This window comes from Bacillus rossius, chromosome 1, assembly GCF_032445375.1.
Source record: "Bacillus rossius redtenbacheri isolate Brsri chromosome 1, Brsri_v3, whole genome shotgun sequence".
Taxonomy (NCBI): domain Eukaryota; kingdom Metazoa; phylum Arthropoda; class Insecta; order Phasmatodea; family Bacillidae; genus Bacillus; species Bacillus rossius.
Window position 1 is genome coordinate 259,659,592 of NC_086330.1, and position 20,957 is coordinate 259,680,548.

Here is a 20,957-nt window from a genome sequence, read left to right on the forward strand (position 1 = left end):
TATTCGAAAATTTTACTATTCGATTCAAAAATATTCGACCATCAAAATCCACTATTCGCACACCCCTAACTAGCTTTCCTTCGGTTACATTCTTTTCTCCACTGATCCTTTTTTTCTTCTGTTGGAGGTGATGCAGGTATTCCTGGTGCCATCGCTTCCAAAAGGATTGATGGATTTGCTGGATCAGGGACCATCGCTGTAACCTGTTCACAGGAGTCGAAGTAGTGTCGTTATCTGGGAGCACTTGTGGAGGCCCAAAGGTTAGGAAATGATTTGGGGTCAATGCAGATGTGTCATTGGGATCAGTTGACAGTGCGCACAGAGGTCGGGAATTTAGGGATACTTCCACCTGAGCCAAAACGGTGCATAGTTCTTCATAGGTGAACAGTTGCAGTCCTACAGACTTCAGTAGAAGGGATTTCACACTCTTAATCTCTGCCTCCCATAATCCGCCAAAGTGTCGAGCAGCGGGTGGATTGAAATTCCAGGTTGTCCCTTTGGGAGCTGCAGTCTCAACAAAGAGTTTCTTCGTGGTGGCATCAGCCAGAAATCTTGCAAGATCAGTCAATTTACGATTTGCACCAACATAATTGGTGCCACAGTCACTATGTGGGCACAGTGTCCTCGTCACGCAATGAAGCGTCGAAAAGCAGCGAGGAAGGCATCTGTAGATAGGTCAGATGCAACCTCAATATGTATGGCCTTAGTGGTAAAGCACACAAACAGGCAGATCTATGCTGAGAGAATTCGAGGTTTTCTTACCTTGGCCATGGTAACGGACAAGGGGCCACCATAATCAACACCGGTGTGGAGAAAGGCTTTAGCCTGAGACACTCTAGATGCTGGCAAACTAGCCATGACAGGTGAAACACTCTTTGGACGAGTTCTGAAGCATTTTAGGCACGCTTTCAAGCGCCAGCGAATTAAATTCCTGGCACCTATTATCCAAAACTCTTGCTGGAGTAGTGACTGTACCGTAAGGGCGCCTGGGTGCAGGAATTCCTGGTGGAACTTGTCAATGAGGAGAACAGCTAGGCGACTGTTCTTAGGAAGTAGTATGGGATGTTTCTGATCCGACGGTAAGGCAGAATTCTGAAGCCGACCGCCCACCCGTAGAATACCATCACCATCCACAAAGGGTGTCAAACTCTGAATGGCGGGAGTGCATAACTGGTTGCGTGAGTGTCTGGCAAATTCCTCAGCGAAGTCAGTTTGTGTTTCCTTGATCAAGGTCTTAAATGCAGATTGCACTTCCTTAGCTTGTAGTGGACCTAGAATTCTTGTACGGTTCGGACATGCATTATAGCTAAATCGAAGTCACCAAGACACTATTCTTTCTACTTTACACACGCAGGAGAATTTGTCCATTAACGTAGCTAACGGAGATGACTCTATGACAGTGTGAAGAACCACAGACGAACGTTTCTCAGAGTGGGCTTCCTCAGATATCGTGATTGGGGAGACAGGCCAGTTTTCTTTGGGCTGGCGAAGCCAAGGAGGGCCGGACCACCAAATTGGATGCTGTACTAATTGTGCAGAAGTAAGGCCACGCGATGCACAGTCAGCAGGATTGTCTGCGCTAGAAACATGACGCCAGCAGTTTGAGGATGTATAATCCTGAATTTTGCATATCCTATTGGCCACAAAGGTTTTCCATTGATGTGGGGATGCTTGGATCCAGACCAAAACAACTGATGAGTCAGTCCAAGCGTATACTTCTCTCATTGGCAACTCAGGGGAGTACGCTTCGATCAGAGTATGTAGGCAACGTGCCAAGAGGAGAGCTGCACATAGTTCAAGACGAGGGAGAGTCACTCGTTTCAAAGGGGCAACCTTGGATTTTGCATGTAACAACTGGGTTGAAATTACACCTGAGGCGGACACCAGGCGCAGGTACACAACTGCAGCATATCCCTTCTCAGAGCTATCAGCAAATCCATATAATTCGGTAAGGGACTGAGGATGATGCTTGTTGATGCAGCGAGGAATGGCAATGGCAGAACACGAAGACAGCTCTCTTCTTATAATTTCCCATTTTGCTGCTATGTCGGATGGAACAGGACCATCCCATTCAATGTTTACTGACCACAGGCATTGCATGAGGTGCTTGGCTAGAAGCATCAAAGGCGACAACCACCCCAACGGGTCGAAAATGTGAGCTATTTCGGACAAAATCCCTCGATTCGTGAGTACAAGTGATCGAAATTGGAAGTCATATGAAAAGGTATCCTGAATCGGATTCCAGTGTAACCCTAAGACCTTTACAGAGGAGCTATCATCAAATGAATATGTCTCAGAAGGGTGTAGTACAGCTTCTGGAGGTAGGTCATTGAGGAGTTCAGTAGAGTTGCTGGCGAACTTTCGCACCAAGCGAAAGTAACTGTTGGAGGTCTTTCCTCAGCCTTCGAGCTGACTGCAAATCATTGGTCCCTGTGACAATGTCATCAACGTAAGTGTTTTGTAACAGAGCTTTAGCAGCTAACGGGAGATCTCCCCCTTCATCCTCAGCCAGCTGATGTAGTGTGCGTAGAGCCAGGTAGGGAGCCGAACAAATGCCATAGGTATGAGTATTCAATTTGTATGTCTGTACTGGTAGATCCTCACTTGCTCGCCACAGGATACACTGATAATTTCTGTGGTCGGGATGTACCAAAATTTTACGGTACATCTGTTTGATGTCAGCGGTAAATACAATTGTGGGAACCCGAAACTGCAGCAATACATTCACAATGTCATATTGTAGCTTAGGTCCGGTTAACAATGTGTCGTTGAGCGAATATCCTGAGTTGGTCTTAGCAGACGCATCAAAGACTACCCTTAATTTAGTGGTAGTGCTACTAGGTTTCTGAACACAATGATGAGGGATGAAGTATGACTTGGCAGGAACCTCATGAGAACCAATAGGACTCATGTGTCCACTAGCTAGGTAATCATCCATGAAATCCACATATTGTTTCTTCACTTCCGGTTGTCGATTCAAACGGCGCTCTAAGGACTGAAAGCGATGAAGCGCTGAACTGTGCGAATCCCCTAGGTCTGGATCGGCCGTCTTGAAGGGCAATGTGACAACATATCTACCGGTTTCAAGTCTGGTGCATGTTTGGCTAAAAATGCTTTCACACTCCTTTTCGTCTGGTGTGGGAGTGAGCTTGACATCTGGCAGATCCTCCAGCTGCCACAAACGTTCTACAGCAGCATCTAGAGTCTCATTACAAGAAGAAACAAACAGGGATGTAATTTCAGCAGTGGGCAAGAGAGTTTCAGTGGTGTTTGTTACTCTACCCATAAGTAACCATCCAAAGCTTGATTCTAAGGCAACAGGAGTGCCAGGAGGGCCCTCTAGTTTCCTCCCTCTCAAGATATTTGGAATCAGTTCTGCACCTATCAGCAAGTCAACAGAATCGGGAAAGGCATATGAAGGGTCTGCTAACCTCAAATGGTTTAGATGATGCCAATTGTTTGTTTTCAATGGTGATGATGGGATAAGACCTGTTAATTGAGGAAGGACTAGCATTTCTGTTGAGAAGTTAGGCCCTTCCTGTCCATTAGGTCTGATCAAACATGAAACAACTCCACGTGCTATCGTGAGTGGTGTTTGGGAAATACCCTGAAGAGGCTGCAATGTCCTTCGTCGACGAAGCCCCAATCGATTAACAGCACCCTCAGAGATGAAATTGGCTTGGCTTCCAGAGTCCAACAGTACTCTGAGTTGCTGAAATGCTCCCGACGTGTCTTGAGCTTCCACCAATGCTGTGGAGAGCAACACTGTGGTGTAAGTAGATCCTCCGGAGAATGAGGACAGGACCGATGTAGGTGTGTCACTGTCCACCACAACCTTCTCATCAGGTGGCTCGTTGCTGACCTCTTTCTGCCGATGTTCAGTGCTTTCAAAATGCAGCAAGGAATGATGGCGAGAAGGACAATGACTACATGAAAGTGACGACGGGCATCTTTTCACAGTATGATGGGGCCTTAAACAGTTTATACACAATTTTTGATCCTTGACAAATGTGAATCTGTCCCTTGCGTTTCGTTTAGTGAAAACCGAACATTGGTACAGAGGATGTTTTCCATTACACCTACAGCAAGCTGAAGATGATGCAACAAAGCATGTGCCAGATGCATTGTGCCATTAACCTTGGGTTGTGCGGTTGATGACTACCTTTGAAGGCCCGGGTTTGGGATCCTGGCCGCGCCCACTGACACCCACTGCTTCTACGGATCTGCACTGTTTTTCCAGGAATACCACAAAGTCTTGAAGTGCGGGTGTTTCCAACTCTTGAACACGCAACTCCCACAACCTTCGTAAATCTCCACTAAGACGCTTCTCAAGCAGATGAAGCAATAATAGGTCCCACTGATCTATCGGTAGTCCTAGTGCTTGCAAAGCTGCCACATTCTCACCAATTGTAGATAGAAAACTACGCATGGTAACCACTCAGGTCAAGGTGGCAACAGGAACCTGCAATATGGCATCTAGGTGATGTGATATTATCAACCGCCGGGTATCGTATCTTCTCCCCAATAATGTCCATGCCACCTCAAAATTTTCACCTGTCAATGGCAGTGACTGCACTAATGACAGGGCATCGCCCTCCAAGGATAGCCTTAAGTATGCGAACCGCTCCACATTTGACAGGTCACAATTATCGAGATAAGTGTTTGAAACAAGTTAGCGAAGTTGGTCCAAGAGGCTATTTTACCTGCAAAACATGGTAGCTTAATTGAAGGTAGTGACACTCGCGGTGCAGGTGAAGAACCTTTGGAGACCTGAGTCTGTTTTTAATCACATACTGCAGTGTCAAGGATTGACATTATGACTTAGTAGCGGTCATAAAATTCATCTAACCTATTTGTGTGCTTGGCGAGGTCAAAATGTGGTTTGTCCTTGCACGTCAATTCGAGTGTCAGGTGATTCTGTTGAAAACCAAGTTTTAGGTCTGGTAGATCTCGGCAAGTGGATATAAACAGTCCCCGCTGTGAGTTGTCAGTCTCAAACTTGTTGGCTAAGGCTGCGGCTCGTAATCTGTTCTCAGCTCGCTCCAGTCGGCTAATGAGAACTTCTGCCTTTTCAGACATGACTTGCACAAGATAAGAACACGTGCAAAAACGTAAACAAATGGACGTGAACGATCACACAATTATGATCGATTGGTCGCCATCTCGAACAATCGATATAACTCGTACTGCAAGTGTTGACGTCACAGCTTCATCACCACGTCAATACATGTACATATATTTTTTTGTTTAGATGTCGATGTGCCTCCTTAAATTATCCAGGTAATACAACCAAGATTCCACGGCGCACAAAGCCGGCACAACGCACGCGACCGAATGACGACACAAGACGAGACGAAAACACGTAAACGACTAACAATTAATGTTGTAGGATCTTGAATCCGGCCCGGAGGACCAAATGTCTGGGCTCAATCGACATAATGGACTGTATAATTACTAATAATCACAAACTTCTACTGTCGCGCACGGCCGACCTACCGAAGCGAAAACAAACGAGGACGAACTGGTCACAAGATGGCGTGGGAGCAGCAGCGTCACGATTCCAATGCTGCCGGCAGGAAATTCAAATACAACATTTACACCTGGCCTGAACAACATCATAGTCTGTGTGTATATTTTTAAAGTGATTTTTGTGAGAACCTCATACTGGTACTTAACTGTTTTTATGTTAACTTATCAGTTTTTTATCTACATTCATTATTATTATTTTAAAGTAGGCCTATGCAACTGGAATGAAGAAAATGCAGATTTTTGAAGAAATATGTTTATAATACTTTGTTTTCTCCTGTGTCTAGGCTGTAAAAAAATTTTGGCACGAATGAAAAACATGTTTACAGAAATATTCTTCTTACAGGATTTTACAGGATTTTTTATAGTCTAATACAGGATTTTATAACCATTCTTGGTGGCATCCCTGCATTAAAGTAAGGTTAGGTAGTCCCGGTACCAACAACAAACGCCTTGCAACACTGGAAGAGGTAGCTATAGTTGGAAAGAAGATGAAAGATGACAGGGAAAATTTCATTTTGGAAACCACAGAAGCATTTATTTCTGCGAACATACCACTTGAAAAGTTAGACGACAGTAAATTCCATGACTGGATAAACAAAAATGTTAAGGGAGGTGGGGATATTCCTTCGTTAGTTCCCTTCGTAGAACATATATCCCCAAATTAGGCAAAAAAATTGAAAATGACATTAAGAAAGAGTTTGAAGGTAAAGTTATTTGTGTCCTTTGTGATGAAACAACTGACGAAGGTGGAAGATGTGTTTTCAACATTTTCTTTAAGAAAGTGGAACCAGCCAGTAACCAGACCACAAAGCTAGTTGCTTCCACTGTACTTGATGCTGCAAACTATGCAACATGTTGAAAAGCAATTTTGGATACCCTAGCAAAGTAAGGAATTGGATTTGATTCAGTTAAGGCCATAGTGAGTGATTCTGCTCCTTATATGACAAAATCTTTCAATAATCTGTCTGGTCTACTGGAACATGCAGTTAATTTGCAATGCTGGGCCCACAAGATGCACTTAGTGTGCAACACTTGGCAGACTTCACTAACACTGTTAAACAAAACAGTGGCAAAGATCAAGAAGGCATTTTTGAACAGCAGGAAAAGGAAATACCACTACTTATCCTACATATCAGAAAAGTATGGAATGTCCAGTGGAAAAGTAAAGGTGTTTCCAGAGCCAGTTTTAACGAGGTGGAATTCGTGGTTCTGTTCAGTAGTTTACATTTGCAGCTATTTTGATGACATCATTGAGTTCTTTGCATCATCTGGTAATTCATCAGACTATGACAACAGCGGTATTACTTGGCTAAAGGAGAGGAGCTCTGCAGAACTGCTGCAAATCAAAGTTGAGGCTAAATTCAGAATACAGCAGCCAATTGAAGAGCTAATAACTTTTCTTGAAGGTTCTTCTTATGCAACAGCACACATCCTGTGCTGTAAACTAAATGATATAGAGACAAAACTACAGTTGCTAATCACTGGACAAATCGAGCAGTTCAGCCCTTGTATGGTTTTGCTTGAGCAGTTGTCTGCAGTTAAGAAAGCTGAGGAAATGTCATCAATTAAAGCAGCAGCAGTGAAGGCACATTCCAAACTTCAAGATTTGAGGAAAAATGATTCTGCTGCAAAAATGTTTTTGAGCATAAGTGTTCTGCTTAATCCCAGAAACATTATGAAACCAATCCCAGAAAACAAACAGCTTCAGAAGGATATGAACAACATACCTTTTATCAAACAACTTGCCCTGCAAACCTTTTTAGGTTTTCATGCCATGAGAAACACAATCGTAGAAGATCTAGGGAGGCGAGATTGTTCTGAAGTAGACATGGTGAATCTGCTGTGCTCATTGAAGGCTGACCATAGTGATTTTGCTTCAGGATGTTTGAAGGCAATATGGTTGCCTACCAGTAATGTGGACAGTGAGAGATCATTCTCCCAATACTCACTTGTAGTGAGCGACAGGCGCCGCAATCTTCTGCCAGCAAATGCAATGGTCAATGACTCAATGAGTGAAGTGCAGAACAGTTATATGAATCATATAGGAGTTCTACGATTTTAATTAATGTATATTATTTTGTTCATTTTATTGAAAAAGAGATAATTTTTGAATTTTATTGACTACAGAAATTAATGATGGGAAATATTTAAGTTTTAGACTTTTTTGCGAGTAACCTAGTCATGTATGGGCTTTTTTTTTTATAAAATCATAAAACACCGAAATCCTTAATTTTTAAAACGAAATTAACAAAAATATAAAAACATTTTGCTGTTCCTAACCATTTGTACTACTTTTTGAAACTGTCCAATTTGAGAAAAATTAATGACAGACAATGACACAGTTCTGCTGCAAATCTTTAAATGTTACGTATAGTCATGCATGTCTCTTCATTTTATGACTCAAGTGGTTCTATTTTTCCCAGGTATCTATCACATTTACATCTATTTTTACCCAGATATCTACAACTTTCTTTTAAAAATACAATATAATCAGGTAATTTACACTTCAGTACAGCTTATCGCTAGTACCAGCAGTACTAAGTGATGCACTGCTCAGCAAAATTATATATCTACTTACACTTCAAATAATTGCATACCTGTTCATTATGTTAATGAATGCAAAATGTAACTTTGGTGACTTTATTTGGTACAAAGAGAACATAACTGTGTGAAAAGGAACCAAACTCAAAATGCTGAAGTATGTTTTTAAGCTAGTAAATGTTATTTTGTTAAACATTATTTATTTTGTTACTAGAGGCTTCTTTTACAAGTACATCCTCTATCCATCGTATTTCAATGATTTAGTGCACACATGTGCGGTCTTTGCTTAGTGGTGGTTGGTGCTGAAATAAAAATGCCAAACCTTTTAAAGTCAGCAGAATCATAACGCCTAAGTAAATACAGGGTGGCCACAGACCGGGAAAACCGGGGAAAAGTCGGGGAATTTGAAACTATTCAAAGGAAACTTGGAAAAGTCACAGAGATTTTTTGATGTCTGGGAATTTTTTGATGTAAGCTTGTTTCAGCATTGTAATAGTTTCTTCAATGGCCATTCATTATAAAAATGTAACTTAGCTGTATCATTTTCAAAATTGTGTGTGCATATTACCGTATTCATCCAATAATCCATGTAGAATTTTTTTTAATGTGTGTTTAAAGGCATGGTGTGGCCTTGACAATGCTGCAAGGCAACACTGCATACCAAAAGTTCCTTCAAGCTCCAATGTTAGTTAACCTGCTGTTGGTTAAATGACAACAGACATCTTGCATGTGGTTTGAAAGCGCATATATATTTGTGAAAAAAGACGTTGCAATGATTACTTAAGTTTGCGGTTGTTAGTAAGAAAATGGGAAATCATGTTATGGGAAGAAGGTCGACGTGTACGTAACTGGAGGGAAAACATAAAATTATGGCTTAACTTTTAGTGGCGCTTCACTGCATTAAACAAAACAATTTCAGTCAGCACATTACTCTTTTTTTTTTTCATTCATGACCATTTTTTTCTTCTCTTCAAGGTAAACATATCATTCACAGTTAATCCATAAATATTTTCTGCTTAATATCTGTAGACCCTTATGTTTACAATTTACTTCAAAAATTTTAATGGAATTATTGAAACTTTTAATATTATTCTTGCGGCAAGAATATAGCATGAAAAAATAACTGGTAGATGTCTACAACGGTACCTAGAATGCAATATTATTTTTACAGGAAACATTTAAGTTGTGTTATAATTTAGAATTATTATGCTAGTACGGAATAAAAAAAATTAATAGAAAGTTGAAATATTATTCTAGGGTCTATGTTTAAGTTTGGTGTGAGGCTTATTATAATCAAATATTTTTGTATATGGTCAAAATATCAGGAGTGCAATGCTTATTCAAGGAATTCTAAAGGAGACCCACTTTTCTCTAAAAAATATTAATTATAAAGTCCAAATAGAATTTTTTTTTTTACTTCCTGATATGTTTTACAATCATTTGTTAAGAGGGTGTTGTGATGCAAGTGGTGAGGTTAGGTTACATATTACAAATACTGTGATATTGTGAAAATGATCAGTTAAGTTAGGTTAGCTACATTAAAAATCCTGAGATGTTGTTTGAACAATCAGTTAGGAATTCGAATTACTAATTTAATGTAGCTAACATCTTTACTATTTTATATTGTTTTTAATTAATATAACCAACAGTTAACATAATTTTAAAGTAAATTTGAAGTAGGTAACCTAATCTGAACGTCCATCCGCACTAAGTGATTTTAATGAAGCTAACATAACCACTCTTTAAAATGTCTCATTTCTGTTAATTTACTTGTAGTATCACAATTTCCTCTTAGAGAATAATTGTAAAACATGTCAGGAAGTAAAAAAGAAGCGTAAATTTTTATTATAATTTTTGTGGAAAAATGGCTCTCCTTTAGGATTACTGCGTCATACTTTGGTACCTACCTTAATTGTCTGCTACAATTCTTTTAGGTTACTACATAATCTAATAATGTTTTTACTCTCAGTGAGTTTCGTACATGGATAATAAACACATATCACATTTATATTGCCTTACATTGAATAAAATTAAGTTCAATCTTTGTTTACTCATTTGTCTGTTGAATACTTGCACTTTGATAAGAGAACGCTGATTAATTTTTAAAAGTGAAGTAGCGTAACAGTGCAAAATTAGTGTCAAGGAAAATTATAATCTGGTCAGGGAAAACCTGGAAAAGTCAGAAAATTTCATTTCAGATTTTGTGTGGCCACTCTGAAATAAAACAAAAAGCAATTTCTGTGGATCACTTGTTTTTCCTCTGTTTTTTTTTATTATTATTTTTTATTTCATTTCTTTAATGAAATCCTAACAGTTCATCCTGAGTTCTCACTTCTTCTAAAGGCCCAAAAATGATCGCAGGATGTAGTATATCACAATGATAGTGCAGGTTGCTTTTATGTATGCTAGAAACAATATGTACTTTGATTACAATTATTTACAAATGTAACATAATTCACTACTGCATAAACACGTATACTAAACTGAAAAAAAAAATTATTCTGTAAAACATTACATAAGAGGCAGTTCTTAGTCAAACTGTTGCTATTAATAAACAAAATATCCCCTAGAGAACTAATTATTTTGACCGTATTACTGATTGTTTAGTTTCCAGTGTTTATCTGTGAGCATTCACATATTTCAGTAGTGAAGCACAACAGATGATTCGGACAGATAACCAAACAATAGTTTGATAATCATGATTGTGACTTCTTCATTGGTTTTGGAAATTTTTGGATGCATATTATATAGATCCATGTAAATACATTTTTAAATGTCTCTTTCACAGTTTTTCTAGTTTTTTGGAAGTGGATTCTCATTATCAATTAAATAAGCAAAAATTTACATTTCTGATTTTTTTTAAAAAAAAGCCTCATTTTGCATAAAAATTTGCATCATCACTAATATGATAAATGAAAGCCCCTATGAATACACACACAGATGTATGCATGCAGCCATCCTGTGTTTGAGTGAAATGCAATGTTGCTGGTGCTCCCAGGAGGGGACAACGTGCTGGTGGGCACCTACGACCGCAAGATGCTGTGGTTTGACCTGGACCTGTCCACCAAGCCGTACCAGACCCTGCGACTGCACGGCACGGCCGTGAGGAGCGTGGCCTACCACCCGCGCTACCCGCTCTTTGCATCGGGCTCGGACGACCGCAGTGTCATTGTCTGCCACGGCATGGTTTACAAGTCAGTGTCTCTTTCTCCAGCTCTCTGGTTAATAATGTAAAGATTAAAAAGTGCTACTTTTTGTTAATAGCTTTTGCCTTCCTTCTTTGCCTGTTTACTTGAGCACAGTTAAAATGTTACGCAGAAAATTTCCAACTCCCATTGTGTTATGCTAATTTTATTTTATGCCATTTCGCAAGTTAGAACAGCTTTACTGCGAAAGACCAGAAACTTTTAGGATTAGTTTGTAACAAATCAAAATCATGCCTGGCAAAGATGACGAATGTTCTGAGCACATACAGAAAACACTTTAAAAATATTTCATCGGATGCTGTAGGTAAAATGTAAAATTCTGCCTGTTTAATTTACTCAAAAAAGTTAATGGTAGTTTTCAAAAAAAAATTAATTAATGTTAAAATTTATTCTTCTTAATTTGTAAATTACAGGTCCATTCCATGTATCCACAATGTAACAGAAAACACTCACTTTTACAGAACGCTCCTCAAAGTCATATGTGCCTTCACATATCCCTAGTGACTTTGTCTAGTTACTGAAGGAAAGAGAACTAAATCCTGGTGGTTGAATGGGCCACTTGGGCTTTCACCACGTGTCTGGGGCCTAAATTTATTATTGAAAGTCCAAAACAAGAAAAACAGCAAAGGGTAATACATATTGCAGCCCTGGCACCCAAACGTGAAAATGTCCGCCTCTATGCTTTTTGTAAGCTGCCAAACAGCGTATGACACAGCTACCACATGACCACATGGAGGAGGTAGCCACATGACCTCTCCAACCTATTACAACACACCACTAACATACAAGGACTCAAAACCATACAAAATACATTACCCTCGCAGCGAGGTGTTTCTGTAAAATAAACAAACACACAGATTCAAAGTTCACTTTTAATTGGCTGGCACAAAACCCTGATAAATTTATAGTCTCTAGTGGGATTTCACGCCTGTCTTTTTTCCTTAAGAATGTGCAGAAAATGCCGAGATGTCCTTGTAACTGAAAAATTTCTGGAAAATTTGCACTGCCATGTCGCATGCCTGTCTCATCCTTTCTTTTCCCAAAACAATACACAGTCTTCTAGAAAGATAATGAAATCTAATCAAACACAAATGTAAAATGTAGGTATGAAACAATATTGAAAGTAATTAGGTAAATGCTGAAAAATGCACTTATGCTAACCAAGCAAACAAAATGAAAACCAGTAAAAATATACACTAGAACACCGATTTAACGACGGAGCGATGTTACAAATCAGAAATTTTGACATAAAAATATAAATAAAAAATTTATAAAATTATAAGTAAATAAAAAAATTAAATGAAAGTGTACAAAAAAAGAATAAAAACCTATTTCATTAGCACTCAGTTTTCCTGCTATAAAAAATTAGTATTTTACTTAAGAGGGGCGGTTGTAGTTCTCTGTCAGCTCATATCTGATCATCTTCACGTTCATGACCTTAATTTTATTCGTTAGTTTTGCTTGCAGTAGACAGCTGCATCAACACATCAGTTCATCTTTGCCAGACATTGCAGATGTTACCACTCATAATGGTCATAATCCACTCGCACAAAATCATGATAAGTCTCCTGAATTTGCAGGTGTCCTTGAAGCAGTTCCCACCCTACCATTAGACAGTCATGCTTTCTCCAGAAGTCTGTACTAATACTAGCTTTCCCGAATCAGTTCACAATTATTGGTGATGCCATTGAAACATTTTGTATGGCATAATATTCCAATTTAGCTTTGTGCCCTTATTCAACTTCAGCTATTGAATTTAATAATGAATCAGATTAGTTCTATTGTTTTTCTTGACACCTTGGATGTTACTTTGGTCAAGAGGTTGTACCAATATTGATGTGTGGACTGAAAAATACACTGGATACCTTCAGAAGAAAGGTTCAAAAAAAGTGGTGGTGGTGGTGGTGGTTGGTTTGTTTTTTTTCTTTCTTTTTTCCTACTCCCCCACGTCATGAGTCGTTCGAATTGCATAGACTATTCTAAAAAATTTGGTATGGGTCCAAGCAGATAAGTTTGCTTTGTAATCTTATGAGAGTTTGTAGATGTTTTCAAAACATGAGGTTTCTGACATAACCAACAACAGAACTGTGACACATTCATTTTTCATGTTTTTCTCCCAAGGCATTTTTTCCCCTTTACCTCTAATGTATTGTTGGGTAGCAAGTTGAAGAATTCACCTGTTGTATCCATATTAAAAACATCTGGACTCTGCTGATCATGTTTACCAGCATATGGGTCGCACATTTTAAAAAAATGTAGTGTAATTCTGATGCAAATTTATAACTTTGGTTAAAATATATATATATATATATATATATATATATATATATATATATATATATATATTATTGCAGTGTGTCATTGAGCATGTGTGTAAATAACTCTCCTGTGTTGGTTTTTAATAAATATGTTACAAGTAAGTATACATTTTTTAGTTAAAATATCTCAGCCGTGCCTAAAAAGCACTGTGAATGGTAATGGCACCATCGCCCAGCCGGTGCCAAGAAGTGACATAACTTGCTAGGCTGGCATTTGGCTGGAGGAGGGGAAAATATAAAAATTAACCAGCCAGTTTGTGTGTCTTCTCCCTGATGCTTTAAAAATCCATGAACTAGCACTGAACACAACAATCTCCACACGTCTTGTTTTGAAAGGTTTTTAAGATGCAACTTTGACCCAACAATATTGGTGGTGGGTTGGGTTGTTTTGTTTTGGGGGGTGGGGTTTTTTTCTTTTCTTTCTCTTCAGCTTTCAAACGCAATATTCTGCGACAAAACTGCAAACATCGTTGGTGCTTTGAAAGCCGCACTTCAAAGCACAGTTTTTTACGTTCTTCCAGCTCCTGCACAAATTTCTCACTGACTGTAATGTGCATGCTAGTTTTTATAAAATTAAACTTACAAAAAAGATTAACTTACTGTGTTTTTTTATTCGGGAAGAGGACTGTTCAAAAAGAATACAATAGCCAGGGAAGGGATATTATTAGAATTGGGTCGTAAACATTAGTGGAGAGGGGGGAAAAGTGGGCGCAAGAATGCCACCTCCCTCCCTACTACAGTAATAAAGTATCACAGAAAGCAGACAAAAAGACGACAGAGAGTTTAACACCAATGCCATATTTCTTACGTACCAATAAGCTGAGACACATAACTTGGAACTCTAGTGAAGACAGATGTATGGTGCAACCCAAATTATAGTTGCTACCTATACACAAGGTTGCCCCTGCATAACAAAGTTTGAACTTCACCCTTATTCATTGCTGCCACCTTGCCACATATAGTTTTTTAAACAAGATTATTGCTATCCTTAAACTGCTGCTGTCAGCTATTGATAAATTTGAAGTTGGCAAATCCTAGAAGCTATGCTAGGTAGTCTGCCTGTATCTAAATTTAAGGTCCCAAAATTTGTGTATTTGCTGCATGCAATAGATGGTACTATGCTATGGATTGTACTAAATTTCTTTTTATTTACCTCCATGCAGTCATTTCTTTTAAAATAATGCTGTATAGCATTGTCACAAATGGCTGCAATTTTATTTCAGGTTTTTAATATCATTGATAATCACATGTTGAATATTCTACTTTTTGGCAATTTCTCTTCTGGTTCCACTTGCTTTTGTCCACTTTATAAAGTATTTGTAGCTTCACTAGTAACTTTGCAGTCATCATTTTAATCTTAATAAGAACATTTAATTAATTGGAAGTAAACAACTATAGCACACGTGTTTATGAAAGAAAATTTCCCAGACATGTCCCAGAGATCATAGTTATAATGTAAATAACACTCGCATTTGTTTCATTTAAGAGTGCAAATATGGATGGGCTGTACTTGAGTTACCAACATTACCACTACAGTAAACATTAATACAATCTTCAGTCTGAGCAAATTTTTATATATATATATATATATATATATATATATATATATATATATATATATATATATATATATATATATATATATATATATATGGTTTGCTCCACTTGTAAATGCTTGTGAATGTCGACTGCTGTGGCATGAGCTCACTTCACGGAAGCTCCTGACTGGATGCGTCCTGTTTTCCAGTGACCTGCTGCAGAACCCGCTGATCGTGCCGCTCAAGAGGCTGAGCTACCACGAGCCGAGGAATGACTTTGGGGTGCTCGACCTGGTGTTCCACCCAACGCAGCCGTGGGTGTTCTCCAGTGGCGGAGACCACACCATCCGCCTGTACACCTGAACTTTGCTTCAATAAAACATGCCCTCTGCCCTCCACAACTGCTGTCTTTCTTCTCGGTGGAATTTTATCATGCTTGAACTGTCCGGGAAAACCCACTAACAGAATTCCCTCGTGAGTATTTAAGCTGCCCAAAACATGTAATAAAACATTTTGGATAGACTGACACACACCCACCCCCGCCTCCTGAGCATCAAATATGCCATTCCTTGCACCAAGTTCGTGTTCAGCGGTCTCTTGCAGGAAATTGATAAGTTTCCAAAATCAAATATAAATTTATTTCAGTAGCAGACATTTTCTGCAAAGAAGATACCCAACAAAAGCATATTCAAACACATACTGTCACCAAAACTAGCATAAACACAGCACAATGCACGGTACAAATGTATCTTTTAACATACCCTTAAGTAATTTAACTCTGATTCATAAGGGAAATGAAAGGAATTTTCATTTAAATGTTAATTTATTACTCTTCGGCCATAACTACATCCCACGCCAGAGGTCAAGAAGTTTAAGCATTACAGTACTTTGCTATCACTGTTGTGGAAATGGTTGCTTTGCGAGAGAAAGTAAGCCACAAAAGAGAACGTAAGTGCCTTCCACTGTGACAAACTCCATTAACACTCTCTCTCTGCGCTCTCCTCCTCCCTTCTAATCCACTTCTCCCCCCCTCCCATCAACTTTCCACATTCTAAAATGTTTTCCTATCTCATCTTTCACACCCATGGTTTAAGAGAGGCAGTCAAGGATAGCATAAGTAAAGCAGTTTAGGGGTAGATCATGTAGTTTTTCAACTAACAAGGGAAGTTAACTACTCATCTCACCGATTTCGTCCGGATTCACAGTACAGGACTCAACTAGAAATGAAAGTGATGCAAGTGGAAGCTTCAGATGGCTAAGTGTTTAGGAAATACTTAAACCTTTTATGTTGGCGTAATTTCCAAGTAGTGGTTGGCACAGTAGTAAGAGTTTTAATTCTTAATGTGAGGGTCGCAGGTTCGAGTCCCTGTACAGAAACTTTTCTTTGAATTAGTTTTCAATTTTTACGATACTTACGCCACTAATGAACTGAAATAATGTATAATGTATTGTATTTAGTATTTATATTTTCACATAAGGTTACCTGGCTAGCGTTGTCTCTAACGGCTGATAGTGGGACGTATATGCCTTTTTTTCTACCTGCGCTGAGAACCTTTTATTCGTGTACAGCTGCAGAGGGCTGCTCGAAGGTCAAATTAAACCAACGAATATGAAGTCCTCGTGTATGCTTTTTTTACGATTCCGTCTTGGAAAGTTCTTCACAATCCCATATTTTCCATGATTATGTGCCTGTTAATGATGCCCTATGACTAGAGACAGGTGTTTTCGGTGAAAAAATTTGCTTAATTTCGTTACTTTTTACGAGATGATTTCGGTATATTTTTCGCTATTTTATCAGTAGTTTCGTCAAAAATTTCGTTTATTTTAAAACTGCAATATGAGGTTTATACATATAAGTTCTACGTGAATGTGTTTAATATGTCATTTAATAGTAGAACTACACAGTTTCATACATAACTTTACCAAATATTTGCACAGAACAAGCAACAATTCAACAACTATGCAGAGCAAACAAAACAAATCTATAGATAGCACACATCAAAAATGAAATGAAGGTAAAGTAGGCCAAGCAAAATATTTTGAAACAAAATACTACACATACCGTAATCACTCGCGTAATGTCCGCAGTAATTTGACCACATTTTTGGCCAAAAAAATGGGGTCCGGACATTATGCGAGGAAAAATACAAAAATACAATATTTTGTGTTCTATTCAAGTCGTGCGTCTTTGTTCTAATGATAAAGGGCGGGGCAGGCAGCGACGCGGCAGAAGGAAGAGAGAGGCAACGACTCCGCAGAGGGGAGAGAGGCAGAGGCAGCGCCTTGACAGGAGGGGAGAGAGGCAGAGGCGTGTCTTAACCTCCCTCCTGCCAACTAGCCAACCAACCAGACAAAGGAGTGTTAGAATCCTTGACCCACTTCCCTTCCTCCTTCACTTCCCCTCTTCTTCACCGACAACACTCCACATCAACACAGCGGCAGCGCGCTAGACCAGCTTTCTTTATCTTTATGTCGTTTGAGATAGGACTAACTGCTTACGTCTGGCATGCCTCTCGACGGTCCTACTGAGAACCGACACTTACAAAATCACCTCCCGCCGCTCACAATACATGGCTTGTTGTTTGATGCATGCCAAGCTGCCCTGCCCTCAGATAAACCCAGAAAAACACGTTTTTATACGCGGGCGGGGCCTTTGACCGTGCGTTGTTCAGTTCAACGAATTTCCCCACCCTTTCAGAACAGGAGAGAAAGGACAGCTCAAGGTCACAGCTTTGTTTACAGAGCCGTCAACTTTCCATTCGTACTGCGTCCTTTAGGGGTGGCCAAAGTTGTGTTGCCCGCCGTAGACGACTGGTGCGGACATTATGCGAATTTTTTATTTTTTCTTTTAAGGATATATAAATAAAGGGTGCGGACATTATGCGAGGGCGGACATTACGCGAGTGAATACGGTAAATAGGACAAACACAGACAGTATTCCTTCAAGTGACAAAATGAATTTAAACATACACTTAGTCGGACATTGCCAAAGTTAACATCAGTTCCATGTTATCCGCACTCAGGTTTGTCCTTCGGTCAGACATTATATTGTTATACATTGAAAAGGACCTTTCTGAGTCAACATTGTTGGCAGGTATCCACAATGCCTTTACGGCAGCATCAACAAATTTACTATGCTCTGACTTTAACGATAAAAAAAATTGCAACAGGATCAACATCTTTACCTGACTTGCACAAACTTGAAGCCTGTTCTCTGAATACAAAATATGGCACAATTAGTTCTGTTGTTGCAAGATCTTTGAGCATAGGGATATTTTTTACTAAAAGACAAACATCATTACTTTCTATACTACATTTCATAATGTTTCTATGGTCAAACAGCTGACCAAGAGATGAAAAGAAATCTTTTGCAGTGTCAGAATCTATCAGCTGGTTCAGTTTGCATAAACTTTTTTCGCCTACAGATTTAAACAAACCTGTAAGTTGTGTCTGACTGTGTTTTGGAAGTTTGAAAAGTGCAGCAGATGTTTTTTCAAAGGAAAAGCCGTCATTAAGCAAGACAAAACTCTTAGACAAGTCATTCAATTTTGAATTGAGTGTGTGTGCCATTGGAATTTTACTACTTTCTAGTGTTAACAGTAAGTTGCAGCACTGTGCACGGTGTTCAACAAGCATTACAGCTTGACAGTGTATTTTGTTAACTTCACACGAAGCCAAAGCCTTGAAATAATTGATTGCAACACTTTCTTCTTCCACACTTACAACAAAGCCAACAATGTCATGTAAAAATTCACACAAATACTCTACGCTCTTGAACCAAGAGTTTCATCTGGTTATAACTGGGATGGGGAAAAGTTTAGGTTTGCAACTTTCATCGTTCACATACTTTTCAGTCAAAAATTGCATGTATGCATGCTTTCTTTTCCGTGTGTTCAAAAACAAGTGTTTGGTTTGTATGACACAGTTGTTCAAATCACTTAACTGTATGGCCCAAATATTTCCTACCAAGTTCAGTTTGTGAGCCCAGCACTGTGTATGAACCAGATCTTCAGACACCAAGATTCTGATGGCGTTGATGCACTTTCCCATATATCTGGCAGAATCTGACGTTATCGAAACAATGTTCCCGTAATGAATCCCTAACTTATGAACAACGCCTACAATTGCCTGAGAACATTCAGTAGCATTTGCATTTGCTAGAACTTTAACACCACCAACTAAAAGTTTTTGAACAGACACATCCCCACAGCCAAGCACTTTTATTAGGACTACGAACACACACTGTCCCTTTCTATCTGACGTTTCATCGCAGAGAATGGAAACTCTCTGATCCTTAACAGCTTCTTTCAACCTCTGTTCCTCCTCGCTAATAACCACTGGAACATAGCCTTTCCGTATTCTACTGGCAGACGGCAAGTCCCCGGTACCTTAAAAAAAATAAAAGATAGTGGTGGATAGTTAAAATGTGTTGTAAATTTTTTACTGTAACATAATTATACAAACCACAAAAATAAATACTTTTCTAGACCTATGTATGCCTTTTAAACTCTGTAACCTGTAAGGCCTACCACAATTCCGAGTAGGATAATTCACAAGATATTATTGCACAATTTATACAAACTATTTTGTCTGCATTGTTCAGGTTTTAAAAAAATGCATATATTTACTAGGCCTAATCATGTTACAAAGCACAGTACTGGAAACTGTTTCAAAAAATTTTCTGACAAAAAAGCTCAAGTCCTAACCTAAAAACCAATTATTTACGTCTATTTTTACCTGTGACTAGGTTATATCAACTTTTTCTAATAAGTGCTGTAAAAAACACGACTCGCAGCTATATGAATATTTCAAGAGTAGGTAGGCCTAACAAAATTTATTATCGTAACGTTCTGTTTATCTGCTTAAGAATGCACAAAACTGTTAAAATATTGTACGCTTTAGCACCTACCTGCAATGTACTTGTGCATCCATTGACGAAGTTTCGGGTCATCCAGTTTTTCAATCGGGATGTTCGCTTCGATAAAAGCTCGAGTTGTTGACATAATGAACTCATTCTTGTCAATTTTTGCTCTTTTTGCCGTCAACAAGGCTGATTCCAGCGAAGCTTGCCTTTTTGCACCGGATTGTTGACTTTCCTTGTTTTTGTTATGCGAGGCACTGTTTTTTATGTGTTTCAAGCACGTGTCTTTCCGTTGCCACTCTATTCTAACTTTGCAGTACTTGCACATGAGAATTTTTTGCACTTTGTCAAAGACATTGAATCCTTCGCTCGCAAACTCTGCCGCCCTGTCAAATACTGTCACAACCATTTTTAAATCAACGTTTTACAAAACGAAACCGAGCAAAAACGTTTGATTACTTCCACGCCATTTTAACAAACTGTGGCGAGTGGCGACTCTGGCGAGGCGATAGCGCGACAAACAAATACGACTTCCTAGGCTATCGAAAGTCGTTAACAATCGATTATAATCGACTGCTGTTATTGAGTCATCAAAATACGGACGTTTAGGTATTTTCATTGTTTTTTTTCTTAATTTTTTTCGTGATTTCTCTAAGTAATTGATAATTTCGCGTTTTTAAGTTTATGTATATTAATTTCGTTAATATTTCGCGCATCGCGAAAAACACCTGTCTCTACCTATGACTCATGGGCGTACCCAAGGGGGGGGTTTTGGGGGTTGAAACCCCCCCCCCCCCCCCCGAAATATGTTCATTTTTGTCAGGCATGTCGCAAACAAAAATGGAAATAAAATCGGTTTTATGCATGATTTACTACATCTATTTTTAGTTTTGATAGATCGAGACATCATGTGTACAGAACACGTCAAGAGAATCGATATTCCTCGACTCCTCCTTATCTAATA

At 39.0% G+C, this 20,957-nt stretch overlaps 1 protein-coding gene across 1 annotated transcript in view; it reads left to right on the forward strand.

The window, feature by feature from the left end:
- Positions 1-15,533, forward strand: part of LOC134527515 (ribosome biogenesis protein BOP1 homolog) — a 142,894-nt gene extending 127,361 nt beyond the window's left edge. The window contains exons 12-13 of the mRNA XM_063360250.1: positions 11,069-11,264; positions 15,342-15,533. Coding sequence (XP_063216320.1) covers positions 11,069-11,264; positions 15,342-15,495 — 350 coding nt within the window. The 3' untranslated portion in view covers positions 15,496-15,533. The remainder of the gene's footprint in view (positions 1-11,068; positions 11,265-15,341) is intronic.
- The last annotated feature ends 5,424 nt before the right edge of the window (positions 15,534-20,957 follow it).